At 49.6% G+C, this 22,160-nt stretch overlaps 1 protein-coding gene across 2 annotated transcripts in view; it reads left to right on the plus strand.

Annotated features, from left to right (window-relative positions):
• The window catches only part of SERTAD2 (SERTA domain containing 2), a 79,785-nt gene that overhangs the window by 51,897 nt on the left and 5,728 nt on the right, over positions 1 to 22,160 (plus strand). Inside the window, exon 1 of one of the 2 annotated variants that reach the window (XM_067292784.1) lies at positions 8,684 to 8,768. The exons of the other annotated variant lie outside the window; for it this stretch is intronic. Within the exon in view, the coding sequence (XP_067148885.1) occupies positions 8,764 to 8,768 (5 nt within the window). The 5' untranslated portion in view covers positions 8,684 to 8,763. Of the gene's footprint in view, positions 1 to 8,683; positions 8,769 to 22,160 lie in introns of those variants that run through there. 2 annotated transcript variants of the gene reach the window in all.

Below are 22,160 nucleotides of genomic sequence, written 5' to 3' on the forward strand. Positions count from 1 at the left end.
TTGCCCACATCAGCTGTGAGAGCTACCAGAAATACATTGGGAGTCTGAGGTCTTTCACCTGAACATCTCATGGAAGACAATGTTTTCCTAACGGACGTGGTTAGTTTTATATTGTTCTGGTTTTAAAACCAAAACAAACCAAAACAAATGTGGGGCCCCTGCTCTCGCTGGTAAGAGCAACACGCTGGCGTTCTTGGGGGCAGTTTTTCCTACGAGTAGGAGAGCAGCACTTGCACTTTCTTAGCTGCTCAGGTGAGAAAAGGTTGCCTCTGGAGAACAGTGTCAGCAAAAAGAGGTTTCTGGCTGCTGCCTTGCATGGCAATAGCATCTGTGTGTGTGCGTAGGGTCCAGTTATCATCACTTGACATCTGCTTAACTTCTACTGTTGCCCTTATGGCCTGGACTGAACATTTGGTTAAGGAAAGCTAGCAGAAGAGAGGGTTGAAAAAAGTTTTAACAGGAAGATTAACAACACTGGATTTTAGGTGTAGGCATATAAGGACAGTAACCGGGGCTTATTCTGACTTTTTGACTTAGCAGGAAACACACAAGCAATGTCCCCTGGGTGTGGATGATTAGCAAATCCACCCGGGCATGAGCTAGGACACGGGCAATGATGCCTCATGGCCTTGGCCAGCCCCTGGCTGGGAATCTCTCCCAGAAGGTGGCTATTTCTGCTCAGCTATTACAAATATGCCAGTGCCTTTGAGTGAAGCTCCAGGTTGCTGGCCACTCTGGCAGGCAGGTTGTGAAGATGGATCTCTGCAGGCAGGTGGATGTCTTTGTAAGAGGGGGGTTTGGGAGCCTTCTGATCATCCATTTGTGGTGGGAAAGTCCATGACAGGGAGAAGAAGCAGGGACAGCTTCTGTGATTTACCTCGTGGTGTTTTCTTCTCCAGCTGCTATCCAGAGGTGAAACCAGAGAACTCGCCAGACTGGGCAGCAGCACCGTTGATGGGGACGCAGCTCTTCCTCCTTGTTTGTTGAGTCTACTCCTTGCCCTTGGCCTTTCCCTCTCTGCATCCCATCTTGTCTCCTCTTTTCTCCCCTGCCTCCATGGCTAAAGTACAAAAAAGGGAGCGTTACTACTGTTTGAGAGAGCTGCTTGTGCCTGTCTCTGAGAGCCGCCAGGCTCAGGGAGCAGCATGCCACCTGCAGCATCTGCTTTCCTAGCTCCACGCCACCCTGCCCGCAACGTAGTGCCTCTCCTTCCTGCGAATCCTGGCCTGCGCTGGAGTAGGAGAGAGGCGGGGGTGACCAGACAGAGGAGCTGCCTCCCCTGTCCTGGTGGTAGATCCAAAATACTGGGTGGGTTTGCAGAGCTTTAGTGTTTCACCTCTGCTTTGGAATACTACTTAGGGGGGAAAACTCTTTTAGCCTTTGGCTAGTGGTCACTAAAAATGAAGAGGTGCCTTTAAAGTGAGAGCATAAAAAAGGTTAGAGGCAAACCTAAATTAATTGGTGCAGTTCCCTTTTTTCTTTCATAAGTTAGAATGTATTTCTGACCGTTACAGGGGTGGTTTTAGGTAGAGCTGAAAAATGCATACTTCACCCATGGTCTGTTTACCTGCGTATACAGTATGGGCTTTTGCTGACTCTTAGCTGTGTTAGTGAGGGAATGTAGAGAAGGAAAATGAATCATTACCACAGGCACAGTCAGTAAAAGCATCTGATGTACTCATTCACTCTTTTTTAATCTCTTCTTTGCACATAATTTAAGAAATGGCACATTTTTGTAAGGGTTAAAATTGAAAGACTTGTACATTCACTGCGTTGACTCAATGAGTTCAGTTCTATATGGTCTCCATTTATTTGTAGTGGAACAGAATGGCAGTGGGAGTTTATGCTACATTTGATGTTCTTGTGCTAGTTTTTTTGCCAGCTACTTTTTTTTCTCTTCTAAATTTGGTCCTGCAGCTTCAACTTCTGTTTTTTGGTTTTTTTTTCTTTTTAAAGGAGAAGTTGTGTAGGTCACTCACTGTTTACTTTAAATTAGACCCTCAGAAAACTAACTGTGTCCAAAAGGGGTACAGAATAACATGGGCAATAAGAAATTTTGCACTTATGGCAGCTGGAGGAAGGATTTATCATTGCAAATTTGGACTATTAATAAAATGCCTGTATTGCACTTGGTAAGCATTGCTTGAATCTAGAGGCTCTAAGGAATTGCGGAATCTAGGCTTAAACAAAATGCTTGTTTAAACAAGCCTCAAAAACATTATGAAAGCTTAATACGCTATACAGGTGGTATTCCTGTCAGCAGAAGCAGCTAGAGATGGGTGCATTCATTTGGATGTTGATGTAAAAACTCATGTTTTCCTGTATATGAGAGTTGAAATGTATTTTTCCTGGTAATGCATCTGAGCCTGAACATACTGGACTCCAGTAACATGACTTTAAATGCTCCGTAACGTTTTAAAGTGCTCTGTAACGTCCCACTCGGCACCATAGCCACAAAACCTTTTTGGCTGTGCCATCCCAGCCTCAAACGCGTTGATACTGTTGTTCAACTCTTTAACCTGACAAATCTGAGCAGGAGTATCCACCTCTATAGCCCGCTAGTCAAATCCCGCTGGTGGCCCCCTTGGACCTGCCAAGCCTTTGGCATTTCAGCAGGCTTGAGCAGGGCTAAGCCTATGATGACCTGCCGGTGCAGACAGCCCCCTTCCAGGTTTCAAACGCACTCAGAGCAGTGCGGGGTGCATCTGTGCTCCAGAAATGTACGGCTCCATTTAGAGGTCCCCTGGAGTAGCTCTGTTTCAGAAAAGGGCTGTGATGTGAGCAGCCCATGTGCCAAACTAGATCACTAGAGTGACTCTGCTTTGGTGAGCTGGGAGCAGGTAGTCCTTGGGCGTAGGGGAGATGACGATGACCTCTGTACCCAAGCGTGCGTCTGGCTCTCGTGTTTGACAGCCCCATATCGGTAAGATTTTGGGGATCGTGTTGGGGTTGTACACAGGGCTAGTGGGTGGCCTAAGTCTTCTGGCTTGATTGCAGTGACATCTGTTTACACCAGTGGTTAATTAGGCCTGAAGACTGGCCACTCTCTCTGTGTTTTTCCCCTGTCATTTCTGTGTTTTTTCTTTAATAAAAGTATTCCCTCCTCAGCTGTAAAACAGAGCCTTCAGTTTTACCTGCAGATTTTTTCCTCTTAATACGCTGACCCCAGCGTTAGATGAAGATCAGCAAAGCCTCTCTTGAAAAAGTAACCAAGTGTTCTGGAAAAGAATGAGCTGTGCTCTTGACAGAGGCCACAGAATGAGCCCTAAAAGGGAAAGAAAAGTAAATGCATCATTTCACAGCCCAGAATTGCTCAAAACTTAGCTCAATGAAAAGTACAGTCCGGTGTATCTTGAGAAGCAGGGAAGTCTTTAGAGTGGGAAGCTGAGACTGCTTGAGGAGCCTGTGTGCGGTACAGACCGCTTTGGTGTGAACAGTCTGGCCTGGGTCAAAAATGAAGCACATCTTGCAGGTGAGACAGCGTAAGCGGGATTCGGGAAAGAGCAAGGATGCTTATGAAAAGGCAGAAGGATGTGAGGGGATACAGTCATGGGAGGCAGTGAGAGCGTCTGTCAGAAGACAGAGTGTTTTGGTCTGAGCAAGGAGGATGCACGCTAGCAGTCTCTGGAGGACTGGGAGTGCACAGGGAATTACGGAGGGAGGGAGCCGTCCCCGTGAGTGAGGAATGCAGCAAAACCTCCTCTGACTAAGCCAGCTAATGCGTGTTGCATTTTTTTTTCCTTTCCTGATAATCCTGTTCCATAATATTTCCTTAATAATTTAATACGTGAAGAGCAGCGCTTTTGAAAAGCACCTAAATCACCAAGTCTCATTTTCAGATGAAACCTTGCCACTCTTGTCCTTGGCACACTCTGGGAAGTTGTACCAGGTAGGACTATTTGAATGCTTAGCTGGGAGGTGGTGAGTGAGGGGATTTTTTTAATTATTTCATGAATTTACCATATGGTACAAATCTTGGTACTGCCAAGAAACACCTTTCTATTCCTAGATTTTATGGGTCTGATCCTGCATTACTGAAGCCAAAAGCAGTATTTGGGAACAGACCTTGGCATCAAAGTCTGCAGAAATGCTTAGAATAAGTATACGAATGAGGTTAGTTGCGCTTAGAATATTGATTCACAGGCTCCATGCTTTTTGCATCTCTGTTCATTTTACCCAAGGAAGATCAACTGCCCAATTGGACATATATGATACTGCATTAGAACTAAGGTTGCATTTGGTCATACTCATTAATTAAACTGATTTCTCCTGTAGTTTTTTTTTTCCTAGAGAACTAACGGAGAATGATAATTAAGTATATTATGCATTCTAGGGAATGGTGTTTCTCCTACTGCCACAAAAACATTAAAGAAGAAAAATGTGAACTCAAGCAGAAAACTTTAAAAAAAAAAAAAAAAGCTAAAATTGGAGTGAGAAGGGGGAGCATTCCTTCTGTTTTAACTGAGGCTTCTGTGCCTTGGGACATGTGTGGCAGCCTCATTACAGTGGAATAGTTGCACCAGAAAAAAAAAAAACAACCCAAAGCCAACTGAAATCTAAAGCAAAGCAGCCCAGCTTCCACAGGTGCAGCTTCCCCTGCTAATGTACAGGTGCAGACTGCACTAATCCATCACCCCAATTTTTTTTGGAGGCTTTTTATTTATTTGTGGCCAGGCCTCACTTGAGAAAATGGATGGTGTTTTGTGCTTTCCAGCATCTGCTGCCTGCTGGCCCCGGCGGGTCTAGGGGCTGCTCTTCAGCCTTGCTTCCTGCTGCTCCAGGGCTGCTCCCATTGCATCCTCACTGCCCGGTGCCAGAAGGCAAGTACAGCCACCCGAGCTGGCCCGAACAGAGATGGCCCAAGGTCCAGGGGCGTTTACTCATGTGTCTTCACTTGTAGGGTGCTCACCTCTCGCTGGTGAGACCTGCGCTGCTCGGTGGGGAGCACTGCTCCGGCGGAAGTGCTCTCCCTGGCTATAGGCAGGCCCTTAGTTTAGCTTCTCCCAGGTTATCTGTGCTGACGGGATTTTTATTTGCAAAAAGTTGCCAGCTCTGTAGGCAACGTTAGCTGCTCGTCTGTCAACTGCTGCATGCACTAAAGCAAAAACATTCAGAGAGAAAATGAAGCTGTTTTGTTCCTACAATTACCTGGTGAAATCTCACAGTATTAATGCATACTGCAATTAAAAGGAAAAAGGCCAAGGATGCAATTAGAAACATAGGAAGCATTTCACCGCTTCTGTTAGGAAAAAAGCGAAAGATGCCGACATTCCAGCACGCTGAAGGTTGCCGTTGTTTCCTAATTAGCACATGTTGATATCCAGAGATTACCTGACAATCTGTAATATTTCTAATGAATTGCTCTCAGAAGTCCTCTGTATGTTCCCCCCCACCCCTCAATATTTCCATTCTTTGACTTTTTGTTAATTATTTTTTTAATACAGGAGCGTTTTTGAGTATGGCAAAGGCAAGCTTCGACCATCTCCGCTCAATGACAGTAAGGCAAGGCTGCGCGCGGACTGTGGATGTGACCAACGTCGGGTCAATTCCCCCGTAGAAAAATGCAGTTCAGTTCCTTCTCTTCTAATGTATCATCTTCATGTTTTAGCAGATGGGCTGTTTTATGGCCTGCGTGAAGGCTAGGGCTGCACAGCCACACCTGCATTAATGCCTCCCGGGGAGACCTTGCGGGCACCGATCTGAAATGCGATGCATTTTGGGTGACTCCACCTGGCAGGCACACAGCCGATCCCCCGTTCCTGCCGGTTCTGGGGCCTCTGCCAACACACTTCCTCGTGCAGCCGTACAGGGCTAGCTTGCCCGCTGCTTCTCTGCTTAACCAACACGTTTGGGCAAACTGCGTTCGGGCCTTGTAGACACCTTCTGCTCAGATTGCTCTTGGAGCTGCAGTGCTGACTTTCCTGGCCCAAAAGGTCTCATTAAATCACACGCAAGGCAAGTTGAGAAGCAATCAGCGGTGGGATTATTTGCCCTGTGTAGTGTAACCTCGTGCCGATGAGGCTGGAGCCTCTGCTGTGTTTAAAGCGTAGGAAGGAACTCCCCTCGTGTTGATTTGTCCCATGACCTATGCTCGGTTGAGAGCTGTTCTGAGTGTGGATGCAGGTTGTGTTAGTTGTGTTAGAAGGAACAATCAGAGTTACAGCGTGACTACAAACTCCTGCCAAGAAGGGCCCCGGGGAGTTACAGTAGGAAACAGAAGGGGTGTGAGTTTTCTCTTACGCTAGGTAAAACTGGAGCAACCTAACAAAGTCAGTAGCATTATACTAGCTCCGAACTGATATGTTAAAGGCTCAGGCCTTTTACTGCGGAGTATAAAACGGGAAGACTGGGGCCTTGGATAGGAGAATGAAGCCCAGCTGCTTATTTAGCAAGCGTTTGCGATTATGCCTACAGCCTCAGCGACGGCGTGCGCACACCCAAGCGCAGAGCCTGTAAGCTTGCTGTGGACTTTGAGCTCCGGAGGGCAGGCCCTGCGAGGCTGGATGCATCCACAGCAAAATTACTGAGGGCCAGATTCTGCTGCGTTACAAATCCAGAGCAACCCCCCCCCCCCCCCCCGCAACAAATATTTCCAGCCTTGTAACGAACAGTTTGGCCTAATGGAATTGCTCCAAAATAATATGTATACAGTTCATATCGGAAGTTGCTCTCCCTCTTCGTATGACAGGAATTATCCACTGGGTGCTGGAGGGACGATAGCAACTGCTGAGACTTGCTAGCTACATGCATTGTGGCCTTCTTGTCTGAAAGATGCTGGGCAAATAGGTGTTTCAAACGGTGAGCAGACTGGTGAGGTTTTACAGCACCATAACCATAGAAGGCTTTATTCTGCTCTTAAATATGCTGGGGTGAACTCAGAGACATCACTGGAGTTGTTCTACTTTGGTACTAGTGTGAAGGACAGCAGAATGTGGCCCCAAAATTAGGTGGATATGGCATGCATGAAAACAGTTGTAAATGTAAAAATATTCTGCATGGCTTTTGAGAACGCTGAAGCCCGCCAGACAGATACCCACTTCACTCAGGCCCTCAAGAAAATGAAGCTTTTCCTTTTATTGGTGATTTTTTTTTAATGTTTACTACAATTTCAAGAAGAGCCTTGTTTCCCTGAGCAGGAGGACCAAGTTTCAGTGCCCTATTTGCTGGGAAGTATCCAGCCAGAGGAAATTCTACTTTTAATTTTTGCTGACCTCCGATCAATTCGCAGGTCGCTTATCAAAACTCGATAAACGGTTCGTGAATTGTTTTGCAAATCCAGTCCAGGGCTACGTTTCTTTCACAGTCAGAGTTTGGATTTCCTCAGAATGAGGGGCTGGTAGAAAGGGCGGCAGGGGAAAGATATGAGGAGGCCTCCAGAGTTTACAGCATCGCCGAAGTCAAACTGCAGCGCTTTTAGGTCTGATGTTCTTTCCTCCTGTTTTAATGGCTTCAGCAGAGTATCAGCTGCAGTACCAGTCTGGGTGTTTGAAAGACCAATTGTATGGGGCCTTTTCGATTATAATTAAAAAAAAAAACATGACATAAAATCATCGCTTAATCTCTTTCTGCTTTGGCAGATTCACTGTGTTAATTGTTTTTTACTTTGTAGATTTTAGATGGATACAATTTCCAGGAGACAGTAATTTTTCCTCTAAAAGTATCATTCTTTTCTTTTTCTAGTTGAAAATGGAGCCTAATTTGTAACAAGACCATCAGTATGATTGAGCACAAATCATTACAGAACAGTTTGAGCACAATACCTAAACGTGTCGTGATATTAATGACTAGTAATTGCCTTTATGATAGGTCTTAAAGTTTTATTGTCCCGAAGTACAACTGGTTTAGTGGAACATTAAAGGCCATGATGATCCAAGATGCTGCTGGGGTCGCAGCCAAAAGCGTAAGGTGCTCGAATCGCCGTTCGCAGCGCTGGCCGGGGTTGCAGGCTGTTTCGAAACACAAGCGTTTGGGTAACTTAAGTAATAATGTTCTTTTCAGGTAGCGCCTGGCTCGGCGCTCTTCTCCCCTTCCCCCAAGCCTCGGTGCGTTTGAGCGCTTCAGTCTGGCCTAATTTTGTGCTTCGCTTGTAGCCGCGCAGCCAAAATTAGCAGCGAGGGTCCCCGGGCGGGCGGCTGGGCAGGCTGCTGCCTCGCCCGGCGCCCAGGTGAGGCCCCGGCGCGGCAGCGGCGGCGGCAGCGCACCGCGCTTCCCCCTCTCCGGCCGCGGCGGACGGGAGCAGAGGCCGCGAATAGCGCGGATACTTGGCATATTTGTGGTCGGCGCTGCGCGGGCCGCGGAGGGCGCCTTGGCGGCCGCCTTTGTGGCGGCGGCGGCGGCGGCCCCCGCGCACGGGCGCGCGTGGGCAGGAGGAGGAGGAGGAGGAGCGGGGGCGCGGGGGGAGGAAGGCCGGGGCCGAGGCGGGGCTTTGACGCGGGCCGGAGGGCGAGGAGCTCGCCGGAGCCGCCCCTGTCGTCAGCGCTGGCGGCAAGTGCTGGGAGCCGGGCTGCTCCCTGCGCCGCTGCCTGCCTCCCTCCTCCTCCTCCTCCTCCATTGTATAATGCTGCGTGATCGCAGCCGCCGGGGCAGAGCGGAGGCTTAAATCCTCACGCCGCCTGCGCCTACCTTCTCCTCCTCCTCCTCCTCCTGCTGCTGCTGCTGCTCTCCTGCCGCCCGGCCCCTCCCAGCGCGCCGAGGCAGCGACATATGGAGCTGCTGTAGAGCGAGAGTTGGCGGCCGCCGGTGCCCGGGCTCAGGTGGAGCCGCATGCGGTGAGTGGGGCGCCGGGCCGGGGCCGGGGCTGGGGCTGGGGCTGGGGCAGCGGCGGCGCCCGGCCGCGAGCGGGGCCGGCGGCGGCGCCCGGCGCCAGCTGCAGCCCCGCCGCCCTCGCGGGCTCCCCGGTCCGGCCGCGCCCGCCCGCGGGCCGGGACAGCGCCGCGCCGAGCCGAGCCGAGCCGAGCCGGGCGGGCGGCTCTCGCCTTGCTCGCCGCCTCCTGCTCCGCCGCGCTGCATCCCCGCCTCCAGCGGCTGCGGGAGCCGCGGGGGGATGAGCAGAGCGGCATGAGCGGGTGAGTCGCCGGTAAAACCCCCCCCCCCCATCGCAGCCTTGAGCGGGGCAGGGCCAGGGGGTGCGGGCGCTTCTGCCGCGGGCTCGTGTGCGTGCCCTGCTAGCGCCCTGCCGGAGCGCTTGCGAGAGCCATGTTTACCAGCGACTTGGAGAAGCCGCCTTTGCTCTAGTAAGTTAGCGTCCGTGCGGGAGTCCTTTAAGCCGTGAGGGCGCAGCCTTGCGCAGCCGTGCTCTGCCTTCCCAGGAACGGGGGGGACGTCGGAGCACCCCGGAAAGTTTGCGCCTTAGAGCCAGGCAAACTAAAGGGCCTGGGGGGGACTCTCGCTGCGGTGGAGCAAGCCTGCCAGATGGCTCTGCAGGCCCCCGCCTGGCCCTGCTTGGCGACTCTTTCCAGGGCTGGTGTTAGTGCGGCATCAGGGCAGGGGATTACTGTGGCTTTCTCCTGAGCAATAGTGCACTTAGGTCTTCCTTGATAGCCCTGCCAGCAGGGAGAAACATGCCTTTTGGGGGGGAGTCTTGTGAACAGGGTTGCGCACCTTCTTGTAAACAGCATAAAAATATGTTTATTGGTATTTATTGGGAAGCACTTCCTTTGGGGGGGGCACTTAAAAAAAACTGAAACTTTTTGTAGTGCTCCTTTCGTTCAGAGTGTTTTCTGCTTTGCTCGTACTGGTGCCTCAGGACCTTGAACGATAAGTTCTGTTTAAGCATTAGAATTGGAGTACAATTACCTGCTGTCATTTTGTGGAGCACGGCTGGGAACCCAGGGACACCCTTGGTTCAAATCTATGGAGGGGCTCACGTGCTGTCCTCTAGGACCCTTGCGTGGCTGACTGACAGCTACGGGTCAGCTGCTGGTGTAAAACGAAATGCACCCGCCCAGTTCGCCCCCATCTCGAAGGGCTGTGAGCCCCTTTACCGAAACTTCAGCGCGGCGAGTCAGAGCTGTTGCGTGCAGCCGTCTGTGCTCAGGCAAGTCCAAAGCTCCCGGGATCACGAAAGTCCAGGTGTTTCTCACCTAGCACCTGCGCAATCGGCAGAGCGCGGCTCTCGCTGGCTTCGGTGGGCGCTGGATTTGGCAACCGTAGAATATGTTATTACTCAGACAATGGCGACAGGGGGCTTGGCTGCCCCCTAACATCGGTTTCACACTTGCCTGGTTCAAACGAAGCAGTTTCTACGTGGGTGAGTTGAAATGACAGTTCACAGCTTTCTTTCCAACGTACAGAGATTCACCTGCATCAGATATCCAAAATGAAGGTGCCTTTCTCGGAGCTCGATCTTACGGGCTTCTCACGGGGTGCAGAATTTGCAGAGGCGCCTCGCTCTCCATCAAAGTGCATGGGAAGCTCTCACACGGTAAAGCAAGCCGTGTGAATTAACTGGGTTTTCTTAAAAGGTGCTGGTGCTTGTACGCGTGTGGCTTTTGAAATGAAGCAGTTGATTAGGCAGGGTAAACTTGAAGTAGTCTTTTCTGCTGGAAGTAAAAATACCTACGTTTCTGCATAACGAGGCGGTATCTTTTGAATCTGATTTGACGTAACGAGCTAGTGGTGGTGGTAGAGATGGGAGGCGCGTTAGCAGTTCGTGCTGCCAGACAGGTACCTTAGAGCGTGCGCTAGGGAACACTTCCACCGTCCAGGCAAGTATTGCAGCATCCAGTGTAACAGCTGGAGGTTTTCCTCCTTTTGTGACCGATCCTGCTTGCGTTTGAGTTGGCAGCAAAAAAACACCCACTCGTTTTCTGTAGGAACTGGATTGGACTCCTAACGAATGTAGCTGTACTTTGTGCATGTTAAAAGGCCGCTTTGATTTTTGTGTCAGGCTGTTTTCTGTCTCTCTGAAGCTGATTTAAAAAAAAAACAGAAAGAAACTTGCTTGCTGTAGGTACCTCGGGTTTGGTCTGTAGGTGAAGCAGTCTGAAACAGCATTAAATACATCCGTAGGTGCTGATTTATTAAGAAATGTTATTGTATTCCTTTATACACCTGCTACTTTCTATGGAAAAGATGAAATAATGACACTGTTTCTCAGTGTTTTGGTGGAAATAATGATATAGATAATCTAAGGACTTGAACCGTCTGCCAGAGAGGCATCAAGAGGTTTGAGATAATGTCCTAATACCAGGGAAAACCTCAAATTTAGTATTCTAGATCAGCTTTTTCCAGCCTCTGTGAAGTGCATCAGATATTATGCAATATCTAGTTTGAAGTATTTTGCCGTCGTTTACACAAGCTACTTTTATTTTTCAAATACATAATTCACTGGGAAAAAAAAATTTTTTTTTAGGAACTCTGACTCTTTTTGCAGTGATGTAAAACACTCCTGGCACAGTTCGTCTCCAAGAGTGCTACCGCTAGGCAGGTGATCCAAAATACTTGTGACTATTTTTGCTTTCATGTAACATTTTAAAGCGCAATCTGTCAAGCAAGGAGAATGCATTACTTTGAAAGTGCGAGTAGTCTTCTGGTAGGCTACTTTTCATAAGGTCTGCACAGCAGAGATGTACCTTCTTTTAAGTCAGCTTTATGTGTGTAACCCGCTCAAGAGGAGACAGCTCCAGTTGCAACAGTTCCTTAGCACCCAAAAAAAAAAAAAAAAAAAAAAAAAATCATCCACCGGTGCCAGAAACGGCAGCCTTTGGTTACCAAGTCCAAAGCTCATGAATGTACTAAAGGCGAGAGCAAGGTCCAGTTTAAATGTAAGCAGGTTGGCAGTTAGCACAGGTCTTTAGTGTAGCTGTGTCTCCTGCTAATTGATAGTTTATAGAAAATGGAATTTGCCAAACCGGGAATGGTGCTCGTTTTCTTTGGAGGGATAATTGCATGTTTTCTACCCCTCATTTTATTTCTAAACTTCCGTCAGTCAGAAAAGCTGGGTACTGTCATGCAGAAGTGCCTGTTTTCTGTAAATGGAGAGAGACCCTTAACATGTGTTGGGTCTTTAATTCCTTTATAAACAAAGTCAATTTTTATGTTTGCTGTAGTGGAGGCTTCAGGGTTTGGGGTTTGTTCAGCATTACCAGTGCAAACACTAAAAAAAAAAACAAAACACACCACCAACAACAAAAAAACCACCCAATGCTGACTGTTTAACACAAGCGGGGAAAGAAATCCCTGTTAGCGCAGCACTCACCTTGCAAATAAGTGCTCAGGAGTTGAGCGAAACCGAATCCAAAGCAAAAGTGCGGCTGGGAGAAAGCAGAGGGTTTGGTGGAAGAAGCAGGCCTTGACGTCCCGCGTTTGCGCAGCCCCCGTCGCACCGGGGTCCGGCCGCTCGGCGTTAGGGCTGCGTGGATGCCCAGCGGGCCGGCGCCACACAGGATGGGAGCGGGGTGGCTGCGGCCGGGAGATCCCCCCCGGCCCTGGGGGGTTCCTGGCCTGGCACAGCCGCTGCCAGGGGCATTCCCAAGGGAAAGCCGGACCGGGCTCCAGGGCCCAGGGAGCCCAGGGGATGGCCGGAGGGGTGCTCACAAATGGCTTCGAGTCGCCACGAGGAGCAAGGTAGCTTGAAAGGAGCCCCGAGGCTGAGGGAGCCAGGAAGGCAACAGAAAGCCGGTTTTTGCTCGTCATGTGCCTTCGCTGAGGGTGGGAGCCACCAGATGCCCCCACGTCGGAGCTGCTGCAGGTGCCGGCTGGCGCAGCGATGTTGAAGTCGTGCTCAGACTCCTGGGCTAGGTGAGTCCAAACTCGCCCTCCCGAACAAGGGGCCGGGTTGGGGGCCCTGCTCTGCTCGGTGCGCAGAACCGGAGGTATCGCCGTGTGACGGCTGGTGTTCCCCATCTAGAACGTGATCAGTGTTTTGAGCAATAGCGGATTCGAAGGGGAAATTCTCATTCGTATGGCTTTGGAGTTGAGTTTTAAGTGGCTTTGAATGACATGTGTCCCAGTCTGTGTAATTATTAGGAGTCAAAGCCTATCTACCTGGCTTTGCACTGCTAAAATGCATTGGATTTCTCCTGACAGCTTCTGCTTCCAGTTAAGTTAGAATAAAAAAATTCAACTCTAGTATATTAAGAATACAAAACAGAAAAGTGTGAATGTGGGCTGTTTAATGTTATTTTTAAAACTGGGCGGTATATGGAAGTAGCAGAAGAAAGAAGTTCCTTTTTCAAAGGAACTCTGAGTTGGCGGAAAGATCTAAGCTCACCCTAAAACTTGCTGGGATTATCTGTAACGAATAGAACTCTGTCTCGAGCCAGAGCTTTCAGTCTCCCCACAAACGGCTGTGCTGTTTTATCCACGCTCGCCTTTAATGGAAATGTGACAACTTTTTCTGAGTAGCTTCTAAACTTTTTCTTACAGTAGCCTGTAACATTAGTCTCTGAAAAGCTGCTGGCGTGCCAGGCAGGCAATAAGGTTGAGTGAACTGCGCTATAGAAAGAACCACCCATGACTGGAGGTAAACTATGCGGATATATGTTGGGGTGGAGGTGGAGGGAGCGTGGAGGGCATATTTGAAGCAGACTGTACAACCGCTACAGCAGGTCTGACGAGTTTCAGATGCCTAGAGGCAGCTTTGTCTGAACTTCAGGTAGCTGCAAAATCAAGTTTTAAAACCTAATTCAGAAATGCATCATCATCTTCCGGTGTCTCCATAAACGCTTTACTTTTCATGTGTTTTTACAGGCAATCTTTTGCCTTTAGAAGAAGCATTTAATAGACGCACGTGCACGTGCGTGCATGTAATTTGCATATTTTTAAAATATACATTTCATCAAGATAGGAGACTGGTGTTCGTGCGCAAACCACAGTGTGTTTTTTGAATAGTGGTAACATTTTGCTTTCTTACCGCTGTGTGTGCATGTGAGGAAGAATCCAGTGTGTGCAAGCCTTCCCTGGCAGCAGGGTTTGTTGCCCGTCGGTTCTCGTGCCGTTGCCTGTTGCCTGCCCGGGGAGAGGGGCTTGGGCTGTATTATCCCGTCCTGCAGGCAGAGGGACTTTGACCAGGGCTACTTTAATGCTCGCTGTCCCGGGGGTACAATAACTTGCTCACGTTTCCCTCCTGCCATCAAGCACGCGGTCTCTCTCACCCTCCTACTCCATCTGTTTGGGCAAACTGGCTCTGCTAAGCAGCCCCCCTCCCTGCCCCTTCCCTCCCCTACCTACAGTATTCGTTGCACAAGTGAATAAAAGGGGTATTATCTTTTTGTGCGTGTAAAATACAACCTAAGCCTTGTGCTCGGCTTCTCTGAGCTGTCAGTGGAACATGCGTGATACATATATGCTATGTTAGGTTTTTTCTTTTTCTTTTCCTTTTCCTTTTTTGTTTTCCCCTCCCCAGGATGCTGCAGTTGTAGAGAAAACTAGTATAGTAACATCTCGGGTGAGGTGAATGGGTTGCAAAATGAAGTTTTGGACGCTTGGTTTCTGTTTCCTGCTCTCTTCTCCTGTATTTTCCATCCCCAATTCCCAAAGGCATACGCTGTGATTAAATTTGGAGCGTTCTGTGCTAATTGACCTGTACTAAGCATGCTTCTGAATATGGATTCAATACATATGTTGTTAAAGTACGCTATAAAAAGGATGTCCCCATATGACTTTAAATGACGACTTTGATAATGGTTGCATTTAAATTACAACATGTAAAAGATCAAATGGTGACTGTTTTTAAGGGAATTGCTTTGGTATAGTAGTTTTTTATTGTGAAATCAAACAGGTGCTACAAAAAAATTAAATCTCTTTTGTCTCTAACCTGTAGCTGTTGCAGGTTGAGAATAGTTCAAGGCTGGTCAAAGTTCCCTTTATCAGCTTTTTGGAAGGCTCCTTCAGGGAACGCGAAAACACAGGCTGTATCGCAGCCAGCGCGCAGGGTTTCGTGCGCTGGCTCGAAAGACCACAGTTATCTGCTTGTCTAACATCGCTTAACACTGTCTCAGCAAACTCGCATGTCAAACTTTAACTACCTTTTCTTTCTGTCCTCACTGGTGGTGGGGATATGTCTAACAGCTTTTCCACCTCTTTAAAATACGCTGGGGGTGGCTGGGTGGTTTTGTTTTTTTGTTTTGGTTTTTGTTTTTTTTTCCAGAATATCCTTATTTGCAGGGCTGTGTTTGTTTTATTTAAGCAAAAAAGCTGAAAACAACTCACACACGGTACAGCTGCTTTAAAAAATGCCGGGGAAACACCTTCTGTTATAATCTTTTTTTTTTTCTTCTTCTTCTTCTTATAACTTTCAGTAGCGAGAAACTGGTGAACAAATAAAACCTGCAGGCCACAAACTAAAATGACTTGTCATTGCTGGGATGTATTTTGCATTTTCCAGTATACATTTCTTTAGAGGTTTTTTTTTCTCTCCTCTTTCCCTCCCCCCTCCTTTTGCTGCTTTTCAGTTTGACTGTGATAATTTATTCAGCACTGTTTTCAGAGCAATAACCTACTTTTTGGCAAACCATTCAGTTCTTTCCACAGTAGTGGGGGTATTTTTTTCCCCCATGTGTTTATTAAGGGTCTACAACACGGGAGAAAAACAAGCTATCTTTGGGGAAAAGACGCTCCAACGCGTTTGAAAGCAAGGGCTCCATCCAAGCAATTATAAATACGGGAGCAAAACTCTCTCCCGCTATACACAAAGGGGGCTGTGGTCTCCCTTGGATGCACGCGCGACTCCCAGTAACCTCGGCAGGAATTGCATCCAGGGGAGAGGGGCCTGCAGCGCTCGGGGCCTATACGTGCTAAATATATCAACCAGACCGTGCGCCAGCAGAGATGTCTCGTATAATATAAGACAGCAGCGCAGTAATCTGCTGTTCGGAGCGCCACTGCGGGGGAGAAGGGACTGCGCGTAGCTGGCGCTGCCGTTTCGTCGGCCTCCTTCGAGTCTGCCCAGCAGCCTTGTGCGGTCATGGGCATTTGGTGGCGAAGAGGGAACGTATCTTCGTTAATCCGCGTCACTGCCTGCACCAACTGTTTGGCATCGTTTTGAATTTAATCTACAAGCGAGGTGCCTCCTCTCAGCCGGCGCTTTCGCCGTGCCGCTGCCGGCCGGCTCCGAGGCGGTCAGAAACGGAGGGCAGCCAGCCCCTCGCTGGACTGGGCCCTGGAGCCGCGCGCGACTGTTAAGACGGGCTCACGGCCCCGGTTCTCGCGGCAGGTAGCCGCGCGCGCTGGCGCGGAGGATCGTGCCGTGCTGACTCCTGCTCCCGCGCTCTGCCCCGGGACGAGGGGGCCCCGAGGGCCGGGCCTGCGCAACGAAACTGTAACGTGGGCCCGGCTACTTCCCTGATGCCGCCACGCGGAGACCCGAATTTCGGAGTAACTCTGGTGCAGCTCTTTGGAAGTGCGGAGCCTTAGCCCGGCTGACGGCTGGCGCGGAGGCGCGTGTCCGGCTCCCTAGTGCTCCCGCACGGTGGCACGGCCACTGGTTCGAGCAGCCAGTGCACGCAGCCATCCTGCGGGAGGACGGAAAGAGGATTCTGCGCAGAGTGACCCCAGGAGAAGGTGGCTTCCGAAAACGTCCACTTACAGACGAGGGCAGGCTGAGGTCTTGCTTGCGTCCCGTGGACGCTTTTGGCCACTGTTGGAAGGATGCTAACAGGAAGCAGCGCATGTGAGAACTGACATTTTTGGCCGTATGAGAGCTCTGAGGTAGAAATTACTTTCATCAGGCAATTAAAACCTCCTCTTTTCCCAGCAAACAGAATCTCCTTCCTGTAAGCGCATAAAACTTATTCCGAATAAACGCTTTCTCTCCTCGGGATGCGATACAGCTATATCACGCCTCCTCCTTTGTACTGGGAACGTTAGGCTAATCGAGTTAGCTGCGCTCAGAGCTTTTTTGCTCCTGCCTTCTGCTTTGCAGGGCGTTCGAGATGTGCCTGGATAGCTTTCCACGTGCAGAGCCTGTGTAGTCTTGTCCACCTTTGAGTCTGGCACGGCAGTTTTTAATGGTTTAACAAGCTAACAAGTGCTAGTCTGATTTAAACCTGTATTAATTTATGCTGCACCGATAGGATTTCTAATATTATAAACACCCTTAATAACATGGCTATAATCTAGAAAACCTGTTCTCCTTTTTTCCAAACAATTACTTAATGAGGCAGTAATTTATTCTAAGCTGTATTTATTGGAGCCCATTCCAGCTTTATCAGACATACTCTGTTTGGTGTGTGCAGTTAGTCAAAAACATTAAAACTGCTCCACTTCTTCCAAGAGAACATGTTACATTTAGCAAACTGACAGCATTAGAAACTGTTTCCAATTTAATAGAAGCATATGTTTCCTGCAAGACTTAACACACTACAGAGTCGGTGATTGCCTTCGACTGTGGCTTTGCCTTTTTTTAGCAGGGTAAAAATGAGCTGGAGACTGAAGGCAGAAGTGGAGTTTTTAGTTGTGTTTTGGTTGTTTTGCTCATTTTTGTTTTTCTCGGAGCTCAGCCCTCTCGTAGGGCTTTGACAGTTTGCAAGTTTAAGAAACTATCAAGAAAGTAGTGTGGGCGGCGCGCGCCGAGCTCTCGCTCAAAACGCAGTTTCTGATCATTAACAAACAGCAAGAGCTTGCTTTGCCCTCTGGGCCTCAAATAGTACAGTATGCAACAAGGGAGAGCAGGCAAGGCACGAGGATGGAAACAGTAGGATCAGATTACAGTTTCAAAATATCGCTGGAACACGTTGGCTGGCGTTACACTATTGACTGGCTTTATAATTGCATTGCTTATTTGCTAGGGAAGGCTTCACCTTACTTTCTGATTAACATGGACGTTCCCCCGGGGACCGCAGGACTCCAGACGCCGGGCACCCGAGTCAGCCCCCGCGAGAGCTGCGCAGCTTCCCGGGCTCCTAAAGCGAGAGCCTGAGCTGCCTCCGATGCCTCGTCTCCTGCTTGCCGGGGAGGTTTCCTTGCACGGCCCCTGACTAAATCCTTCTTAGACCGGCCTCCGAAAGTTGCCTGCCGTGGTTTCCCTTTTTTCGGTTTTAGATAGAGACTAGAAAAGGCTGATGTTACTCAGCTTGCTACCCGCTAGAGCACCATCGCTCCTGCCCCAGGCTTCGGTGCGGGGGCCTCGAGCAAAGCGATGAGGCTGCCTTTCTGGCCGTGCAGAGAAGCCAGCTTTTGGGGGCAGCTGCCAGCCCCCCGTTCCTGCTCGGTGTGCAGTGGTGGGGTGCTCCCCGCCTGGGCGCTGAGCACCTCCCCAAAGGAAACGAGAAGAGCAGGGCCCTGCAAAATATGGGAGACCTGCCCGCCTTTTACAGTTCCTGCTGGCACCGACGGCCTCGCGGAGAAGGCTTGCAAGCATAAAAACAATTCCCCGTACCGTCTGGAAACCCGGAGCTACCCTGGGGGCCAATTTTTGATATAGTTCTAAAGGAGGGTTGTGTAAGTTCTTATTAAACCTCATTCAGTCAAAAAATGCCAGCCAGATTTAAAATAAAATGTGAGTATCAGCAAAAACAGACCTTGTAAAAGGGGAAAGCCTGAGCACTAGCTACTAGAAACCCCAGCACAGTCCCGCTCCATGTACCTCGTACCTTAAGGTGGCGATTTTTTGGGTTTTTTTGTTCACGTGTGACATTAGACCAAATTCTTATCGGTCAGCCAGTGGTTGCCAGAGGTCCTCCCCTTAGCCGGGCAGCATGGACGCGTTAAACTCGAACACGCAAAATCTGCATCCGATCCGGAGAAGCAGCCTTGCGAAAGGCCCAGCAGCGTACAAACCGGGAGCCAGCTGCAGCGTCCTGACTGCTGCCGCGCGCTGCCGCATGGTGCACGCCGTCCTCGCTCCCGGGGATGCTGCCCTGCCAGGCCTTCAAGGCCCCAGTGCCAACAGATGGAGCCTTCAAGGACCCCCGCCTCCAAAGTCCACATTGCTCGTTCGCTCAAATGCCGGCGTTAAAACTCACCACCTGGGCTATTTGGGTTTCGCTGTTGCTTTTAGTGAGGCTGGGAGAGGGTGCCGGATTTATCCTGGCGTTCCCCTCGACTCTTTCCCTTCCTTTCCACCTGAAAGAAAGGGATGGGAGGAGGATTGCTCTGTGCGAGGAGGGCAGGTTCGCTCCTCCTTGCCAGGACCCTTCAGGAGCCGCCTTGCTCTGCCGTGAGCGAGCCCGTGGTGCCCTGCCGGCTGTGCGGGGCTCTGTCAGGCACGCGGTGGCTTCTCCTGCGCTCTGCCGCGGCCCCCGGGACGTGCAGCCAGGGACCTTTTGGTCCTGCAGCTCTCTGAATCCTGATCCCACTGAAGGCGGTAGCAAAACTGTCAGTGATGACAGTGGGGCCAGGACAGAGCCAGTGCAACCCTCAAGGATGAGGAGTGAGGGATGGAGGAGAGGGGACGAGTATTTTGTGTTCCTGGAGTGATGCAGCAAGCGCCTGCAGAGTTCACCAGGCAGGGAAGCCCTGGTGAAGTGCCCTTGCACCTGCAAAGTGGAATTAAATAGCAAGCTCTTAATGCTCTGTGCTTTGGGGGCTTTTTGTGTTTTTCCATCTGTATTTAATTTTAATTCCCTTGAGTTGCACCCCCCGCTTTTTTTTTTTTTTTTTAAATCACTGTGGTTTTAATTATCCAAGATTTCAGAAGGTAACCGGTCCTGCTTTAAACTACACTTTTTGCACCGGTCCCTCCTGTTGGTTTCTCCCCTTCAGATTTTGGGTGGGTGGGCAGGAAGGTTGCCCGTGGGCGCTGGGGTTCGATGCATTGGCCTTGCTGAGCAATTGTGGCGTTCCTCCTAAAAGCAGCCCTCGCTGCCTTAAGCTGTTCAGCTTAGACTCTAGACCGCCTGGTATGGTGGCATAGAGATGCAAGCAGAAATGTGACTTCTTAAAGAGCCTTTTCCGCCATCCCTCTCGGTGTTCCTCTTTTTTTTCTTCCCATCTGTCTTGATTAGCAGGGAGGGACTGGCGGGTTGTGGAACTGATTTCCAAGAAAAGCCCTCAGTCTTGAGAGCTGTTTTAAACTAAACTGTTAAAAGCCTTTGAGAAATAACATTAAAGAATAATATTTTTGGTGAAATGACCAAATCACTTTCCCCCTCAATTTTTGCATGTCCAGTGCTTCCCTGGGCCAAGTTCCCTGTCAATAAAGACTTCAGAAATAGCGCAGCGGTGGCACGGCATAACGTCACAAGCACGACTGATAAATACGGTGCTTCTTTTGGGATGTGCGTGCACCTCTCATCTCTGGAGAGGCAAGGATTCGTCACGACATAGGCTGAGAGATGCAGGCAGGCATTGCACAAGCTTTTTTGTGCTTAATCGATCATTTTGTGGTTGACTCCAGCGACCCCCCCGCTCCAGGCTGATTATCTTTTCTGCTAAGCCCCAGTTGCATTTGTTTCCAGCTCTGTCTGAAGAGCACGCAGAGCCAATAAAAGGACACTAAATGACATGCAAATGAAAAAATTATATATTACTCTTTTTTTTTTTTTAATTAAGAAAAGCCAACTCGCAAACAATGTGAGCGTTTCTCTGGCTCTGAGGCGCGCGCAATCACCCTAAATGGGCAAAAAAGCGAGTTGACTCTTTCTCCATAGCACTGGTTCAGCTTTTGGGTCTGGGTCTTCCCGACTGGGAGCCAAGTTGGCGGATAATATGGAGCAAAATCTCCAAGTAACTTCCTCCTCTTCCCCTGCCAAATAAATTTTTATGTTGCCTTTCTTCAAGTTTCTTCAACTAATCCCACGTCCCCGGCTAACGTTCGGAACTAACTCGCCTCCCAAAACCCGGTAGCGCTGTTTAACAAGCGGCGACAACGAAGTGACGTGCCGCGTCGGGTACGACGCCGCAGCGCAGCGCTGCGTTTGCTAGCGGGCCGGCAGAAATGCAGCATGAATGCTTGCAGCTCGGGCTCGCGGCTCGGCCGGGCGGACGCCTGGAAGCCCCCTCGTGGCCGTGACCCCGGCCGCTCGTCCGGGCGGGCCTTGGGGGGGGTTGCCCTTGTCTGTCCCTTCCCGCGACCGCCGCGCGACTCCGGAGGCTGACTCCGACCTCCTCGGTTTGGGAGGGTGCGAGCATACCTAGTTTTGTACTAATCGTGGCCTAACCGGACCCGTTAGTTGGGCATTTTTGTTTTCTCCGCAGGAGCTTTGGCTGGCAAGAATAGGAGCTAAGTTTTTGTTTGAGAAGAATGGAGCTTAACTAGACCAAATGTTAGCCTTGTAGCACTTGCCTTTTTATTTTTTATTTTTTTACAATGTTCAGCATCTTAACATGTACAAAATTATCTCTTAAATGTAGGCACGAAACTGTTGTTTGAAGGTTTGAAGTGTAAAGAAAGCAAAAGCAGTGTTCCCTTAAGCTGTGGCAGTCTGAAACTGTAAAGCTACTTCACCGAGACCCAGAGAAAGGCTTGCAAGCCTGAAAGCACGTCTCTTTTTACCAGCTGTATCACTTGGTCTAAAAAGCTACCGCCTCCTTGCTTCACGTAGAATGAATAAAGTGATTTATGGAGACGGGAGAAAAATGTTTTTACGATTCCGCTTTGCGTTCCAGCGAAGAAGGGAATAAAACAAAACTCTATAAAGCTGAGAATCCAGCAGCGTTCACTCGAGCCCCCAGTTTGGGGGGATAAAACCCCCTTGCTTAGGCGGGACGCCTGCTTTGCGGCCTTAATAGTTAAACTCTTCTCCTAGAGCATTTCTGGGCAAAAGAGACCGGAAAGGTGTGCTGGAAAGCTCGTAGGTGAGGCCGGGAGCGATGCGGAGCGTGTTGCCTCTGAGCAGGCTGAGCGGCGCTCTGAAGCCGGCTGCCTGAAGATGGAGGGAGATGTGCAAGCGCGACAGGCACACGTACAGGAAACCTTGAATCATTTCTAGGCTTCCTGGAAAACGACGTAGCAAAGTTAGCGTTTTGTTTACTGCTGATGACCCTATCGCTGTTACCGGTCAACTTAAAAAATGCCCAACTACTAGCACCTCAGTGCTCGATGCGAATCGGAGAAACCAGCTCAGCGGAGTTTTAGAAACGCGTGCCGACGTCCCCTGACAAAAATAATTAATAATCTAGCGCAGAGAGCTGAGCGCAGCCACCCCAACGGTCTGCTGCTTTTTTTTTTTTCCTCCTTATCGTGGGGAAAAAGGGTTGCTTTGCACGGTGGATGTTTTTATACATTCCTTGCAGAGCCTGACAAACTTCAAAACTCTTGTAGTCCCCAAGCCATCAAA

This window comes from Apteryx mantelli, chromosome 3, assembly GCF_036417845.1.
Source record: "Apteryx mantelli isolate bAptMan1 chromosome 3, bAptMan1.hap1, whole genome shotgun sequence".
In the NCBI taxonomy this organism is placed as follows: Eukaryota; Metazoa; Chordata; class Aves; order Apterygiformes; family Apterygidae; genus Apteryx; species Apteryx mantelli.